This window comes from Vigna unguiculata, chromosome 8 (assembly GCF_037176805.1).
Source record: "Vigna unguiculata cultivar grain cowpea cultivar isolate G323 ecotype 2 chromosome 8, ASM3717680v1, whole genome shotgun sequence".
Classification (NCBI taxonomy): Eukaryota; Viridiplantae; Streptophyta; class Magnoliopsida; order Fabales; family Fabaceae; genus Vigna; species Vigna unguiculata.
Genome location: NC_140799.1, coordinates 5,425,787 through 5,442,912, shown reverse-complemented (window position 1 = coordinate 5,442,912; position 17,126 = coordinate 5,425,787). Strand labels below are relative to the sequence as shown.

Below are 17,126 nucleotides of genomic sequence, written 5' to 3'. Positions count from 1 at the left end.
TCTCTGTTTAGGATTCTTTCCTCTTTATTATTTTCATTATCTTGTTGTCTTCTTTCACCATTTGTTGCATGACCACCATTGTTGGCACCCTACTTGTTTGCATGGGACTCATCGTTCAAGCACTACGCTCCTAAGTTTGTATTCCTTCCTTCACATTTTTAATGCATTTAAAAATTATAAGATGGTATATTTGGTTTATTTTTTGTTGATGATAATTTTTGTATACATGAATTTTAAAGGGTGGTGAACAAAACATTGGCTAATTTTAGAGGACGAAGAATCCTAAATCCTAATGTTATATCCATGACAAATGTAGAAGAATGAAAAATCTCTATTTTATAAATCATGGAGAGCTAAACCTATGTGTTTAGATGAGATGTAATAAATCGATTTCTTGTGCATGTTGCGAGTTTAATATATATTTTTCATTTTCAATGTTAAATATTTGATCTTTATGTTTAATGTTGGTTATGGCTTGAACACCAATTTTAATATGAAATTGGAATTGAGATGTCTGTGAATGCATTAGAAGGAAGTAAATGAAATTTTGGAGTTCATTTTAGCTTTTTTTATAATAAGCTACCACAAAAGTTACAATTTTTATATTAATATATAGTCAGGAGCTATGTTGAATAAATTGTACCCGTGACATATCATTAAAATATTATTCTAGGATGCACGTAGTTATATTCTATATAGACAGAAGTATAAGTATTGCAAATAGTACTATAAGCATTTCAATAAATAAATTTGTAAGATGAAGTGATTTCAACTTGACATGAGACAAAAGCATTTTGTCAAAAAAAAAAAAAAATGTTGGAAGAATTTTTAAAGTTGAACTTAAGCACAGAGAAACTGAATTTTCATTACCAGTAACCAAAAGTGACATTTAGATTGAAGTCAAGGAAAGAAGACACCTATCAACAATCATCCTCTCAATCCCAAATATCAAACAAAAACACAACCAAACACCTTATAACCTAAACCATAACCCAACTCACAACAGAACAAAAAAAAAAAACACACACACACAACTGGGGTTGTACACCTCATTAACCACCAAATCTCTCAATTTTTATTTATACAACAAAAACTTAGATACAGTTCCTTAAAATATTATTCTCTTATCAACACTGAAGTTGTACCCTTTTGAATTAAGGAAATAAAACTTCAACTCTCACATAATCGAATAACAGTCATGTATCTAAGTTTTGCTTGAATGAATATGTGATTCGTGAGTCCTTTTATTGCTGGTGTAAGATAAGAGGAGTGATCATTCCCTCTGGGCCTCCTGCGTTCCTTGCATGGTTGAGAAGCAACTTTGAGATCTCCCAAGTGGTCGACAACTGAAACGGTCTTTCCTCGGAGAATCCAAAGTTCGGAACAGAATCTGTTTGACGGCGAGGATGAAATCCTCGTTGGTGCTGTCGGGAGGAGTAGATGACCTGAACTGTTGGCAGAACCTCATGTGACGTTTCAGAGCTTCGTCTGTTGTAATCATGATTTTCTCTCTCTCCCTCTCTTCTTTCACTGCCTCCGAACACAGCCCACAAATCCAACGCCCACCGTACCTCTCCTTCACGCGCCCAATGTACGCCTGCGTGCACTCCTCCACCAACGCGCAGCAGCAGCACTTCACAGCCGTCACAGCCGCCTCCGCCGGTTCCGCCACCATCTCCACCGCCGTCATCGACTTCGTCTCTTTCAACACCTTCGCAGCCATAGCTACAAACCCGTCAAATCAAATAAGAATTACACCAAAAATTTCTATGGTGATGCTAATAAGAAGGTAGGAGAATTTTGCATGGTATTTGCTTAATTTGTGGATTTGATAACAAAGGTCGAAGAAATCTGTTTCAAGATCTTGATTTTTTAAGTTATTCTCGTACCCGAATAATCAGAAGTGGAAGATGAATAGAAACAATGGAAAGATCTAGAAGAATATTGATGTGGTTTATCGCTCCTTCTCCCACTGGGTCTCTTCAACCTTCTCGCCGCCGAAAAACAAAAACAAAAGCTCGAACAGCTTATGGTACATCACAGACCCTTCACGGGCTCTCTTGGACAAATTGGTGAAACCGAATCCAACACGAACACAAAATCAATAATTACTGGTTTTGTGAGTGATGGATCTGGGTTTGGTCCACAACATGTGAGAGTGTTGTGTTTTGTGTGTGACGAGGATTGAGGCAGAAGGGTGTGGATGTGTGGATAGATATAGATGCCGAGATGCAGATCTTTGTGTTGCTTTGCAATTTATTTATATCGAAAAGGGAAAAAATTTCCCAATCATTGGAGGGTTCGGTGGGATTGGAAATTACCATTTACTGCGAATGTCGCAATTGTTTGTTTTTAAAATTGTTGTTTATTTGTTATTTGTTATGGTTTGGTTTTACTCGGTGTACTGTGCTGTTACTTCTGGTTTGAAGAGATTTCTAGACTGTTCCTTCTGTTTATAGCGTGGAAGGCTGAACTTATTTTGTTGTGTAACTGATTTGAAAATCTTGGAGGATCATAAAAAATATTGAGTAAGGAAAGTAGTTTTGGTTTTTCAAATTTTAAACAATATTTTGGTTTTCTAAATTTAAAATGGTAATTTAACTTCTAAAATTACCATTTTGTTTTAATCTTATAGTAAATTTGAAAGACTAAAATGGATTTTTCTTGTTTATTTTAAAAGAGAAAAGATATTTTCTTGAAAATGGTAAAATATTAAACGCTATTAATATTTTTCTCAAATGGAAACTACAAGTATAAATTAATTATGTGGAGCACATCTGGTTAGAAATATTGCATTTAGAAGGAAAAAACAGCGAAGCCTTCTCAAAATGGTCTCAACCAAACAAAAAAGAAAAAAATTAAAATTGGAAAACATTGAATGAAATCTTTTGGGTTTTGTTTTCGGAGGATTTTATTTTGAGAGGATTTATTATTTATTGAAACAGAAAAAATATAATTATATTTTGATAGGATTTATTATTTGTTGAAACAGAAAACACTAATTATTAGAACGGGACATTAACAAGTTTAAAAATGCATATATTATCAGAAAGATAGATCTCTGCTCAATACAGTATAATTCATGCAAAGAGATATATAAAGAACTAAAATACGATATATGAATAAGATAGATAATATTATTAAAATATTAAAAAGAGTTAGAGGTTATTATTATATTCTTTTAATGATATAATTTGAATAATTTTCTTGTTCAATATGTTTTAGTAATCTACTTTTTCGTTAACTTTAGTTTTACTTTCTGTATTTCAAAAAATTGATTAATTAATTCTTATACTTTTAAAAATTAAATTATATCAATTGTATGACGATAAAAATTTAATTAAATGTAAAGAAAAGTTCACATTATAATACGTGTGTATCTATTTCTTTTACTCGTGATAAAAATAAAAGAATATTATATAATTTTTTATTACAAATAACTATTAAATTTAAATAAATATTTATAAAATTAAAAGATAAACATATTAATAAAAATTAAATTTGACAAAAAATTGTGTATATTAAAATAATAACTTTGAAAGTGAATTAAAAAATATCTATAACTTTAAAAGATACAAATAATAAAATAAAATAAATTAATAAAGAATAAAATTGATAAATAATATTGTACATTAAAATAAGATTATAAAAAATTATATATATATATATATATATATATATATATATATATATATATATATATATATATATATATATATATATATGGATATAGAAATTTAGTTTAAATTCTCGTCCTTAAATATTATATTTAAGTATACAAAAAATCACATGTTTTTTTTTTTAAATTAAAGCACTACATTTATAATTTTGAATATAAGACTAAAGTTAATTTAATATATAGGAATTTAGTTTAAATTCTCGTAGTTAAATATTATATTAAAGTATAAAAGAAAATCACATTTTTTTTAAAATTAAAGCACTACATTTATAAATTTGAACGTATAAGACTAAAGTTAATTTAATATATATATATATATATATATAATATGTTATAATATGATTATTTTTTATGCATAAAAAATTATAAAATAGATATATTGTTTATAAGAGTTATTAAATTATAACTTGTTTTAATTTTTTTAATAATAAATTTTATAAAAATCATTTAATAGTTCAAAATTGTTGTTACAAGTGGTTGAAATAAAAAATAATAATTTCAGCAAATAAGAATGAAATGATTTCTCTTTTTATATTAATCCGTTTCTATCTTGATTATAATTCTCTCAATTATAAATCTTTCTAATGATAAAAATTACAAACATTTTTATTTTGTAAGTTATTTTTGATAATCTTTTTATATTTATGAAATTTTATTTTGTAAGTTATTTTTGATAATCGTTTTATATTTATGAAATAAAAACGAAAGTACATGAGTAAATATGTAATATCACTCCTAGCGGAATACTCTTGATATTCATTTTGTCCAATCCTTTGATTCTTAAACATTTAGATAATTCAAAATTAGTGTCTTATGTCTTATATACTTTTGAATGTGTACAAATTATCTAAAGATTGGAACATATATTTTGTAAAAGTCGCAGGATTTATTAGATCATCAAGTATTTATACCAAGTCTCCTAGTAGATGGTCTAATAGACCATAAATGTTCTTAATTCAAATTAAAGTAATATTCAAGTTGTGAAAAATATTTCATTAATGACCATAAAATATTTTGAAAATGTTTTATAAATAACTGTTCTTTAAGGAAATAAGAGTTTATGAAAATATATTTTAATCATAAATTATTATCATATTTTAGAATGTTTGAATATTATATCCTTATACAGATGCGCGGAATAGAGCATGAAACAATCAAATCAAATATTTCTTTATAAGTGTCCAAGCCAATAAAAATGAAGATATGTATTAAAGTTCAATAAGAAGATCAAGCAAAATCAAGGTTTAACAAATTCAAAGCTTTAATTTCCATCTTTTTGAAATTTATATAAAAAGTTGAGTTGAAATTGAAGAAGAAATTAGTAAAATCTACGATTCTTCGTATTTAAGTTAACTTTGTGAACTTTAATTATGCTTTCTTTGAAAGTACTTTTTATTTATTGAGAATTCTTAATCTTGTGAGATTAAGAAGGTTTGATCCAAGAGTAGTTATTTTACTTGTGTTAGATCGAAAGTGGTTTGCGTATTTGTATGTAATTAGTACTAGTTTGTCCACTCGATTTGTAATCCTTTGTTTGATAATAGAACATCTCAAGTAGTCTGTTTAAGGAAGATCTGCATGTAGCATATGTGTTTAGGGTGATTATATAAATTAATTTTGTTGTTTGATTTGTAATTGCTAGATATCTCATACTGACTAGAGATAAAACTAATTTAAAATTTATATATATATATATATATATATATATATATATATATATATATATATATATATATATATATATATATATATAAGTGGGTGCAAATCTCACTTTACAACCCAATTTTGTAGGATTGAATTAAGCTTAAAGTTAACTTCTATATTATGATATTAGAATCATTGTTAAAGCCTATCTTAGCAATATTTGTTGTTTGTTAAGCATATTGTCCCACCCGCTATCAGACTACTTATTAATGTCTAGTTTCACACATGAGATGTATATACCTCTATGAGGAGGTGTGTTAGAAGTCTCACACTGACTAGAAGGTCAATTAAGAATATATAAGTGAGTACAAACCTTACCTTACAAACTAATTTTGTAAGATTGGGTCACGCTTAGAGTGCACTTCTTAACGGTTGCTCACTAAATAATTTAGTCTAGAGCAAGTTGTTTGTCTAATTCTCTATTTCCTGCTCCCTCTAGAGTCAATTGTTCTAACAAATACCACTCTTGAAAATTCAATACTATTTAAAGGATTACAAAGAAACTCTCTCAAAAAAGACATGGATGTAAACATTGTTTTTTCTCGAGATTGATTTTAGAAAGTGAATGATTTAAAAAAAAGTTTTTATTCTTTTATATGCAACATAAATAATTTTCATATAGAATCTTGTTTGTGTTTAATTTTTTCTTCATGGAATTTATTTATATTCTTAGATATTCACTTAAGGACCATTGGAACTTGTATGTTTGTTTATATCCGTTTGTTAGCTTGTTTGTTTTATATCCGTTTGTTAGTGTTTTGGAAAGTATTGCGGCATTTACACTAACACATTTTACTATAGTAATCAATGTTGTTAGACACATGACAACATTATATTTGTAAATCCCTTTCCAAATTGAGCATACAAATTCAAAAGGTTGTTTCATTGTGTAATTATCATCCTTTGGTGTGTGAAGCAATGAAGTATACTAACAGGCAATTCAAATTGCGCTACAAAACATGTGTGTTTAATTTGTTCACTTCTCTTAATCTTTGTGTTGCTTATAATGTCCCTTGTGTTTTTTCTTGACATGTGACACTTTATACTTAACTTCATTTAGCATTATTTATTTATTTATTTCATCTAACACTTCAAAGTTCTTTTTCATCAATTGCATTTTGGTTGACTTTGTCTAACAATTCATACATCTCTTTTTCTAGCTTTTTACTTGACTTTGCTCCGTAGTTTTTTTTTTTCTTTCTAGTATTTTGTTTGATTATGTCTAACACTTCAAACTTCTTTTTGTCTAGTGCTTAACTTGACCTCTTTAATTATCTTTCTTCTATATTCGTCCCATTTATACATCATATTTCATATAAAGTAATTTCATTATACAAATCACAACATAATATTATTTATTACCACCAAAACTATAAATTATGTAAAACAAAACTTTTAGAATTTAAGATGTGAAAATTGATTTATACTTCAATACATTACATTTTAATAGTTGATCTATATATTTTTATTCATATCATCAATAAAGGTATACACTTCTTATAATAACTAACTTTTTATTGTTTTTATTAGACTACTTCTTATTTCTTAAACAAAAACAATTTTCAAAAATCATATAAATTTATACGGGCACCATCTCTTTACTCAACATAATTTATACTTAAAGTATATCATTTTTCTTCAACACTATATTTTCAAAATTATTCCTATAAATTACTTTTTAAAAGTAATTAAGCAATTATTACGAAGCCAATTAACAAATTCAGATACATATATCCAATTTAAATGCATGCCTACTTTGTAATATATTTTCTTCTAAAGAAGATTATTGAATAATAATTAATTTAGAAATAAACAATAATCATTCATTATATTAATTAATTTAGATAATGTTTTTGTAAATTAAAATTTATTATTAGTAAATAAAGTAGTCTCAATAATTAATAAATAAATTATAATTGACTTATGAGTAAAAACCTAAATTAATCTTTAATATTAGTTTATCAATATTTTAGCTACTTACCATTATTAAATTATCATAAACTAACTTAAAATATAATAATAGTAAGCAATTAAAATTTTAATAATTAATATTGGAGACTAATTTAGATTCTAATTCACAAATTACATTTATTGATAATATAAATTATTTTAAATATTAATACTTTAATTTAGAAAATAACCAATAATATAATAATTAATTATTTTTTATCTTTAAATTGACTGTTATTTAACTATTATATATATATATATATATATATATAATTATTATTATATTAATCTGTTCGTAATCATGCGTATTTATATTAGAGTATACAAATTAATTTTAGTCACTTCAACTTGGGGTTGTCATGTGCCAGCTAAGCCTTAACTGGGGATCACTAAGATTGGATGAATATTGTATTAGATTCTGAAATATTAAAGACTAAATCAATTAATTTAGGCCGAAATATGTCAAAGAAAAAGCTTCAAATTAGCAATTGAAGCAATTTAGAAATGTCTGACTCCGCATAATACTTGTGACAATGTTTGGGTAACACCTATTACGTGGATATTTGTTTATTTATAAAGTTCACTTTTCTTTTAAATACTGTATAAATTATGATTTCTTGTATCATTGGATTTGTGAAATAATTTCTTTATATTATTATGCAGTGATTGCTTCAGTGAATAAGCATATAATTAGTCATATATTATACGATGCTGACATAATGGATGTGATTTAATATATAACTTTTTTTTATGATTTTGAAAAATAAATATCCGTAAAACAATTCTTGGAAATAATTTGCATCTAAAACCTTTAATCAAATTAGATTTGATTATTTAAAATTTAAATGCTCTACCTCAATAGTTTCTAATTTTTGGGTTGTACAATTAAAGTAGTAGGTAGACTCGATAATCATTCATCAACTGAAATTAATACAATCTATCACTTATATAATTGAGTTTGTTCGTAGTTTCCCCCCTTAAAACAAAAACAAATGTTTAAGTTAAAAAATATTTCAAATGTCTCTTTATTTTTTTTCTCTAAATTCTAATAAATTATATATTTTATATACTAATAAAAATTATGTTACACCATTTGAATAAAATGGCTCATAAAAAAATATTAAATTAATAATAATTTGAATTTATATATATATATATATATATATATGTATATCTATCTTTAAATCATCAAAATAGTATTTTATAAGACAATAATAAATAACAAACAGAAATATTAACAAAAAAAAGTAAAAATTTATCCAATGTGTATCTTATCTCTAAAAATAATTTGAACATATACCATTGAATGAAATACCCAGAGGAGGAAACAAAATTAAGGACATGATAAGATGGAAAGTGTCTTGAAGATCTAAGGAAATTTTTTAGATATCAAACTAGTCAAATCGATAAAAAATAAGAAAAAATATTTTATCAAAAATAAAAGTTCTTCAAATAAAAAAAATTAATGATTAAAAAAATTAAAGAAGATAAGTTTTTTATATATCACAAAGTAAATGAAGGGCTTACATGATTACACACTTGAAATTGAAAATCACATTCTTATTCATGTAAAAAAATATAACAAAAGATATATTAATGAGAAGTAAAATAATCAAATATAAGACCTAAAAATTATTTGATTGAATTTGATAATACACCATTTGAGCGTAACCTTACACACAAAAGTTTGTTATTAAGGTTGTGATAAGAGAAAAAATACCTTAAACATATGGGTGAGGTTTGTGAATATAGAACAAGCCATATAATTAGAAGAGAGGATAAAAAAATGTGTAGCAAAAGAAAAAAAAAATGTTATGAAACTAAAGATTAAGAGAATAATACACATATATAAGTTTTTTAGATTACCTAATAATACACGTAAGGGGATTACCTAATACACATATACTCATTTTTGTCTCCATAAATAATATATATATATATATATATATTACCTACATCTATACTTAGTAAATGTGGAAATTCCCTTTAAAACAAAGAAAAATTTAGAAAATATCCATGGAAAGAGATTTATCTTTAATTATAAGTTTAAAAATTAGATTATGTTTAAAAATTGTTCTTGAACAAAAGTTTCAAGAAAAAAAAATTAATGTGGATGTTTTTCATTCTTAACTTTTTTTTTCTCTTAGAATTAGTCTTTGCCATCTTGAATTATAAATGGATTTTTAATATTTCAAAGATTTGTCAATAACTAAAAATAACATTATATCATTATATGAATAATTTTTTATAAATAGTATAAAATATAATTTATATGTTATATATATTTATTTGTTATTTTTTTTATTGATAAAAACATTTGAAATGTTCTAACCTATTATAAAAGAAGTCCGAATAAGGATTCAAACCATAAAATTCTTCATACTCAAACTATTTGATATTTGTTGCGTGTTGGTAATTTGAGGGAAGAAAAATCATTACGCTGGAAAAATTTTCAGAAATGTGTGATGGTTTAATTATGCAAGGGAAGTTGACATGATGACGACACACTTCCTTTAATATCATTATCATTATCACTTGTTAGAAAAATTAAGAAAAAATATACTAAAGAAAATATACACTAATGACCCAAAAGTCAATTGGATAAGTCAAATTGATACTACACTGAATTCCTATCAAAATAGAAACGTTAAAGAATTTAGTTTATGAATTTTTAGTTAAATAAAATATTTATCATCTTACACATTTGACCCACACAGTAAAAATAATTAATTTAATATCATGAATATAACATTAATATTTTAGAGTAAATACATAAATTAAAGTATTAGTTATAAACAATAAAATCATTATTATGTAGGATTTTATCTTTTCATGTAAGGTAATAAAATAAGAATTACTAAAACTTAAGTTGTAGAATATAGATCAACCACTGAAATTCTAACTATATTATTAATAAAATTATTGTGAAGAATTTAAGTGTAGAATTAAAAGTTTTAGATTTAGTAATAATAAAAGAAAAAGAAAAATTGCTAATGTGATATATAGTGTAAAAGATTAAAATTGTAACACTCCTTAAAAGAAGAATGGTGGAATGAAAAGGTGGAAATAGATGTAGTGTAGGAGTGGTTGTGTGTTTTGTACTACAAAATTAGAAAACCCATGCGCGCGTCATCTCATGGACCAAGTAGTACAGCCACAATTGTTGTGTTGTATGATAAAGGGATGAGAAATGAATCCCTTAGGACTCACATGTGTAAATCCCATCACATTCTTCTTTCCCCTCACTATCATCTTTTCTCCTTTCTTAATATATTTCGACAACAAATAAATAAATCTATAGTAATATATAAATAAATGTAAATCTTAATCGATAAGTAAGTTTTATAAAATTGAGTTATATTTAAATTCTTTTCTTAAGATGATATTATAGTTATTTAAAATTATTTTAATAAAATTTGTTATTTTTCAGACCTATCACGTAATATATGTTTTGGAATTATTGTCATATCACTATTAATATCTAATTTTATGTTCAAAATATATGTATGAGCACTATTAAGGATATGTTGGAATGATCTGTTGGAATGATCTGAGGGTGAGGAATTGAATTGATTTTTGGTTCTTTAACTTTTAGTGAAAATTGGAATCAATCTCTCTCGAAAACTTTGACTTAATTTAGTTCTCCAACTTTACAAATGTTTGAATTTAGTCCTTTTAACAAAATTTTGTTAAGTTTATTTGACGTTTCGTATTTCAAGACAGTTTCTTTGCTAACATTGAAGTAGAAATGTGTCAAGCGGGATAAACAACTCAAATGCTCTCATGAAACACATTTAAAACGTTAAATAAACTTTCAAAAAATTGGTTAAAAAGACTGAATTCAAACATTTATAAAGTTGGAGGACTAAATTAGGTCAAGGTTTCAAAGAGGGACTAAATTAATTTTCACTGCAAGTTAAGGAACCAAAAACATATTTAATCCTTTTTTTAAAGATTTGGAGGTGATCATGAAGTGGATTTGAGAATAAAGTTTGTGGAGGATTTGACTTATGTGATAATTAAAAATAAAATTTAATAGGTGAAATAAGTTGATTATCAAATTATTATTGATGTTAAACGTAATATAAAATAATATTTAGATGAGTTGTAATTAATTTTGAAAATATTTTTTATGATGAATTAAATTATTAAAAATAATTATTACTTTAAATAAATAAAAATTAAAATATATTTGATACAAAAAATTAAACAGGTTCGTGCAACACAACTTCCAAAAATGGAATAGGTTCCAAGCTAAAGAGAACCAATTTAAAGAAACATGGATCTAGTTCCGTTTTTTCGTCCATGCATCAATATCGTTCTGAACCTCTATTTTCATTCATTTTCTTTGTACCACACAATCCACCTTTTATGTTTTCCCCTTGGTTGCACCACAAAATTGATGGTTTATTGCGAGAATAATTTGATAAAATACCATCATTCACTTGTAAATCTCTTCATGAAAGTGGGATGAAAAAAAAGTCTTCTCTCCCAATTCTACGCTTTTTTCCAAATATGTAAAAAAAATTCGTTTAATGTTGATCGTCGCTCACAATTTTTGATCCACACAAATAAATAGAGTCTAAGTGTTAATAACCTTCACCTTTTAGGACTACGTTTATAATTGGAAAGACTATCATAAATTTTAAAGTATTGAGTCCCTTACATCTCAAGATCATAGATGCTAGTTTGTAAACATTTTAATTTATTCAGATACTTATTTCAGAACAAAATTTCATCACAATATTTTCTTCTGAATCCGATATCACTTGGTTAATCTTAATTATCAACTTCTTTGTTTTTCTTTATGAGCATTGGTCTTGAGCAAAATCCTACGTATAAAATTATTACGTTGTATGAATAAATAGAAAGATTTTTTTTTTAATTTTATTTTGTAAGCATGTGCAAAGGAATATTATTAGCTTGAAAGGGTCACATTCTGATCTTGGAATGAATGGCAATGCCGTATAAGAGTTGGAGAGTGTACGAAGTGTTTGGACAAGTGGGACACACAGCGTCGGATATGATAACTACAAATTTAGTAGGACCCACACCCTAAAGAGAAAAAACACAAAAACCCCACCATTTTACATTTTTAAAATACAATTTTTAATTTTTATTATTTATAATTGAAACCAAAAATATTAAATTTTATTATTTTCAATGAGAATATTTTATAAGATTCAGTTACTAAATATATGAGGGTGATTATCACCCATAATAGATTGTTTTTAGTATTTATGGATCTAATTATATTTCTTTCTTGTCTTCTTTAATAGGTATTCACCATGTGTTCTCATCATTGACAATTTATTAACAATGTCACTTCTTTTGAATGACCCGACTAATAATATTGGATATATGACACCTATAATTTGTTAACAATGTTAACACTTTTTCATGTATGTATTTTGTGCTATTTGATTATACTCATGGGAGCATTAGGGTAAAAAGATAAAATTTTAGGTAGAGACACTACAAGAAAAAATATTTTTAACGGAGATTTATTTTTACATTACTTAGGGTTAAAACCTCTACTAAGTTCTTTACCCGGGGTTTCAATTTCCCCCGCTAAACCATCCCTGGAGAATGTGTTAGCTGGGATTTTTACGAACCCCAGGAAGCACCAATCAATAACGGAGGTTTTTTATCCTCTTGTATTTAACATAGGTTTTAAAACCTCAGTTAAGTTTTGTGGGTTTAAAACCCTGGTTAATTACCATGAATTTTGAAATCTCCGTAAAATATCGTGGATTTTGAAACCTCCATAAAATACTATGGGTTTTAGAACCTCCATAAAATAACATAGGTTTCAGAACCCCTATAAAATACCATGGGTTTCAAAACCCCCTAAAATACCCTGGGCTTTAAAACCTCCGTGAAATACTATAGGTTTCAAAACCTCCGTAAAGTACCATAGATTTTTAAATTATTATTATTATATTTTTTTACTCATTTATCATTTATGAATTCATATATTATTTTTCAATCACAATTATTTATATTTATTCTATTTTTTTAATCTATATTTAATGAAATTATACATAAATAGATAAAAACTCATCAAATTGACAAATTATTTATAGATGACTAAATGTATATCAAAGTATAACAAATATACGAATTCAAATTCAAATTCAAGTACAATATTAGTCAGCAAAAACTATCATGAAGTACTACAATAGTTCTCAAAACATAAAATGATTCAATTAACTTCCACATTATATTATATTCTTCAACTATCACATATGATTTTCCTCATGTCCAGAACTTGTTGTATTAGTTGGCACACTTCCTTGATCAGAAACCTACAATATAAATGTGAATCATAATTACAAATGTAAACTCTGAAAAATAAAAGAAGTTATGCAATCTTAAACATTACCGGTGCAGGATTGAACATAGTCAACTCAGGAGGCAATTAACCTTGATAATTTTGAGAAAAGAAGTTCATGATTGCATCAAGTCTTTTGTCACGTTCTTCATTTCGTTTATTTTGTTCATCCAATTGTGACTTTAATGCAGTGACCTATATTAGAACACAATCTATTATTAAAATCGTAAAAAACATAATCTATGACCTTGTTAATGGTATATTCCCTTCTCCATCTGGAAATAAAGTTTCCAAATTTTGTTGTTCAAATGGTTCACATTCATGGAAAGTGACATCATTATCTCCACCAATGTCATATAAGTCTCGTGGCTTTAGATGCACAGGAATGCTCCAATTTTTATCTAATTCATCCACTACATAATAAACCATTTGAGCTTCTGCAGCCTGAATGTATGGTTCGTCATCATCATTATCACCAATGTGTATTAAACGTGTAAAGTTTACTAATCTAAATCCCAAGTCATCTGTTATAATCCCTCTAGAAGTAGTTGTATCAGCCCACATACATTTGAACAAAGTAACAGAGAATCGACCATTATAGTTTATCTCAATTCTGTCTACCAATTTTCCATAATAAGGCACACCCCCAAATTGCATTTGATTGTCAATGCTACTTGCATAGCTCCTTGTCCCAAAAGTACCAAATATTCCACTATTTTGTGTTTTAAGTCCATGATCTCTCTCTAACGTACGAAACTTGAAGCCATTAACATTGTAAGCATTGTAGCGTTTTGCACAATCAATTGGGCCCATAGCTAAGAACTTCAAATCATCTAAGTAAGGTCCATTTAAGTCATTCTTTATCTAAAAAAAAAGAAAAATATGATCAACATAATTGGATATCTTTAATATTATCAAATTTAAGAATGTAAATTAGACATACCCGACGAGAAAACCATTCCACAAATTCTCTATGAACCCTCTTATCTATCATAGAGGATGATCGTGTACGACTTCTTAATTGTCTTCATACAGTTTCTCTAAATTCTCTAATTTAAATAAATGAAATAATTACATGGTTAGTCCTCAATGTAGATGAATTATAAAAGTTGTAAAGATAAAGTACTTATTGAAGAAAAGGGTTAACTTGGGCACAATTAGTCAATACATGACGATGTGCTTGTAACTTTTCCTTTGTTGATAAAGAGAAGTAAGTAAAACCCCCAACTAGTTTTCCAACTGGTGGAAACAAACCACTTACACTAGATGCCATGGTGTCAGGTTCGTCATCAACACGCCTTATTCGATTAAATATAGTCTCAATTCCATCTAAATATCTAGAACAAAAGGTTAAGGACTCTTCAGCTAGGTAGCCTTCAGCTATTGAGCCTTCTGGTTGAGCCTTGTTACGCACATAAGACTTCAATTTTCCCAAATATCTCTCAATGGGATGCATCCACCTATATTGGACAGGTCCTCCAATCTTGGCATCTTCCACCAAATGCACAATCAAATGAACCATGACTGTAAAAAATGCAGGAGGAAATAACATCTCCATGTGACATAATGTAAGAACAACTCTATTTTGCAATTGGTTAAGTTCATCCACTTTTAAAACTTTATTGCACAAGTGCTTAAAAAAGGAACACAGATCAATCAAAACAGAGCACACTTCTTTAGGGAGTGTCTTCCTCATTGCCAAAGGTAAAAGTTGCTCCATCAAAACATGAGAATCATGACTTTTCAATCCTCCAAGCTTAGATTGTTTGACATCAACACATCTACTGATGTTACTTGAGTAGCCATCTGGAATAGTGATGTTCTTCAATGTTTTCAGAAATATATGTTTATTTTCTTTTGTCAATGTATATATAGCCGGAAGATATTTGTTATTTGCATCAGGCCAAAGATCAGGTCTAACACCCCAATCTTTTAAGTCATTTCGTGCCTTTAGGTTGTCCTTTGACTTTTTACCTTGGTTCAATAATGTATAGACCACATTATCACATACATTTTTTTCAATGTGCATAACATCTAGATTGTGGTGCAATAAATTGTTCACCCAATAAGGAAGTTCAAAAAATATACTCTTTTTTCTCCATTGTAGAGGGCCATCAATAGGGTGGTGACCTTTCCGTTGTCTTTTCCCCCGTTCCTCAACTTCTGGTTCTTTCCCAAATACAATATTAAAATTCTGAACTTGTTGTAAGACATTTGTTCCTGATATTCTCAAAGGAGGATTTCTAGTTTCCACACTTCCATCAAAACGATTGCGGCATAATCTAAATTTGTGCCCTGCATTTAACCAACGTCGATGATTCATGAAACAAAATTTACCCTGAATCTTCTTAGGAGTTGTGTCAAAATTACACCTAGGGCAAGCCAACCCAGTATGTGTGTTCCACCCAGATAAGGTTCCAAGACCAGGAAAATCACTAATAGTCCATAATATAGCTGCATGCATATGAAACACTTCTTTCTTATGTGAATCAAAAGTTTCAACCCCAGTGTTCCATAGCTCTTTTAATTCTTCTATTAATGGCCTTAAATATACATCAATATCATTTCCTGGTGCTCTTTTACCAGGAATGATCATGGAAAGAATGAATGAACTTTGCTTCATACACATCCAAGGAGGAAGATTGTAAGGTATAAGTACAATAGGCCAAGTACTATGACATGTACTCAAATCACCAAATGGATTGAACCCATCAGTAGCCAAACCGAGTCTGACATTTCGAGGGTCTGAAGCAAATTGAGGATTCATTAGATCAAAGTTCTTCCATGCTTTAGAATCACTTGGATGCCTTAATATGCCTTCATGTGTACTTCTTAATGCATGCCATTGCATATGCTCAGCTATTTTAGAAGACATAAACATTCGTTGTAAGCGCGGCTTCAATGGAAAATACCTTAAAACTTTAGCTGGAACTTTCTTTTGTCTTTTAGTAACACCAACAATACTATTGCTCTTCTTTGTTTTCTTCCATCTAGATTCATTGCATTTCATACAAAATTCCCTATCTTTATCTTCTCCATAGTATAACATGCAATCATTTGGGCAAGCATCAATTTTGGTGTAATGAAGGCCAAGCTTATTAATGATTTTCTTAGCTTCATAGAATGAAGATGGGATTTTAGCATAATCAAAAGCATCTGCTAACAACTCCAGTATCATTGACATTGCCCTGTCAGTCATTCTGCATAGACATTTGATATGGTACAATTTGAGCAAGAAAGAAAGTTTCACTAGTGCAGGAAGGCCTTTTGGCAGCGGTTATTTTTCACATTCTGCACCGGTTCCCGGACCGAGGCATATTGGGGCGAGGCCAAAGGAGGATAGCCTTTGGCCTCGGTCGCAACCCGAGGCCATATGTCACCTTTTTGCCTCGGTTCTGGTATGAACCGAGGCCTAATATTCCTTCTCATAATTAGGGTTTCCTTGTTCTACAGTTTAGG

General features: G+C 27.9%; 3 protein-coding genes across 3 annotated transcripts; all 3 read right to left on the bottom strand.

Moving 5' to 3' along the window:
- Nucleotides 1-840: 840 nt before the first annotated feature.
- On the bottom strand, nt 841-2,239 carry LOC114193185 (uncharacterized). The gene is made up of 2 exons (XM_028082899.2): nt 1,890-2,239; nt 841-1,725 (listed from the first exon to the last, which is right to left on the bottom strand). Exon 2 carries the CDS (start codon nt 1,721-1,723, stop codon nt 1,274-1,276), a length of 450 nt encoding a protein of 149 aa, XP_027938700.1. The 5' UTR covers nt 1,724-1,725; nt 1,890-2,239; the 3' UTR covers nt 841-1,273.
- Nucleotides 2,240-13,907: 11,668 nt separating this feature from the next.
- LOC146884049 (uncharacterized) lies at nt 13,908-14,480 on the bottom strand. The gene has a single exon (XM_085665643.1). It carries the CDS (start codon nt 14,478-14,480, stop codon nt 13,908-13,910), a length of 573 nt encoding a protein of 190 aa, XP_085521769.1.
- Nucleotides 14,481-14,793: 313 nt separating this feature from the next.
- On the bottom strand, nt 14,794-16,866 carry LOC114194288 (uncharacterized). Its single transcript, XM_028084414.2, has one exon. It carries the CDS (start codon nt 16,864-16,866, stop codon nt 14,794-14,796), a length of 2,073 nt encoding a protein of 690 aa, XP_027940215.2.
- Between the last annotated feature and the right edge of the window lie 260 nt (nt 16,867-17,126).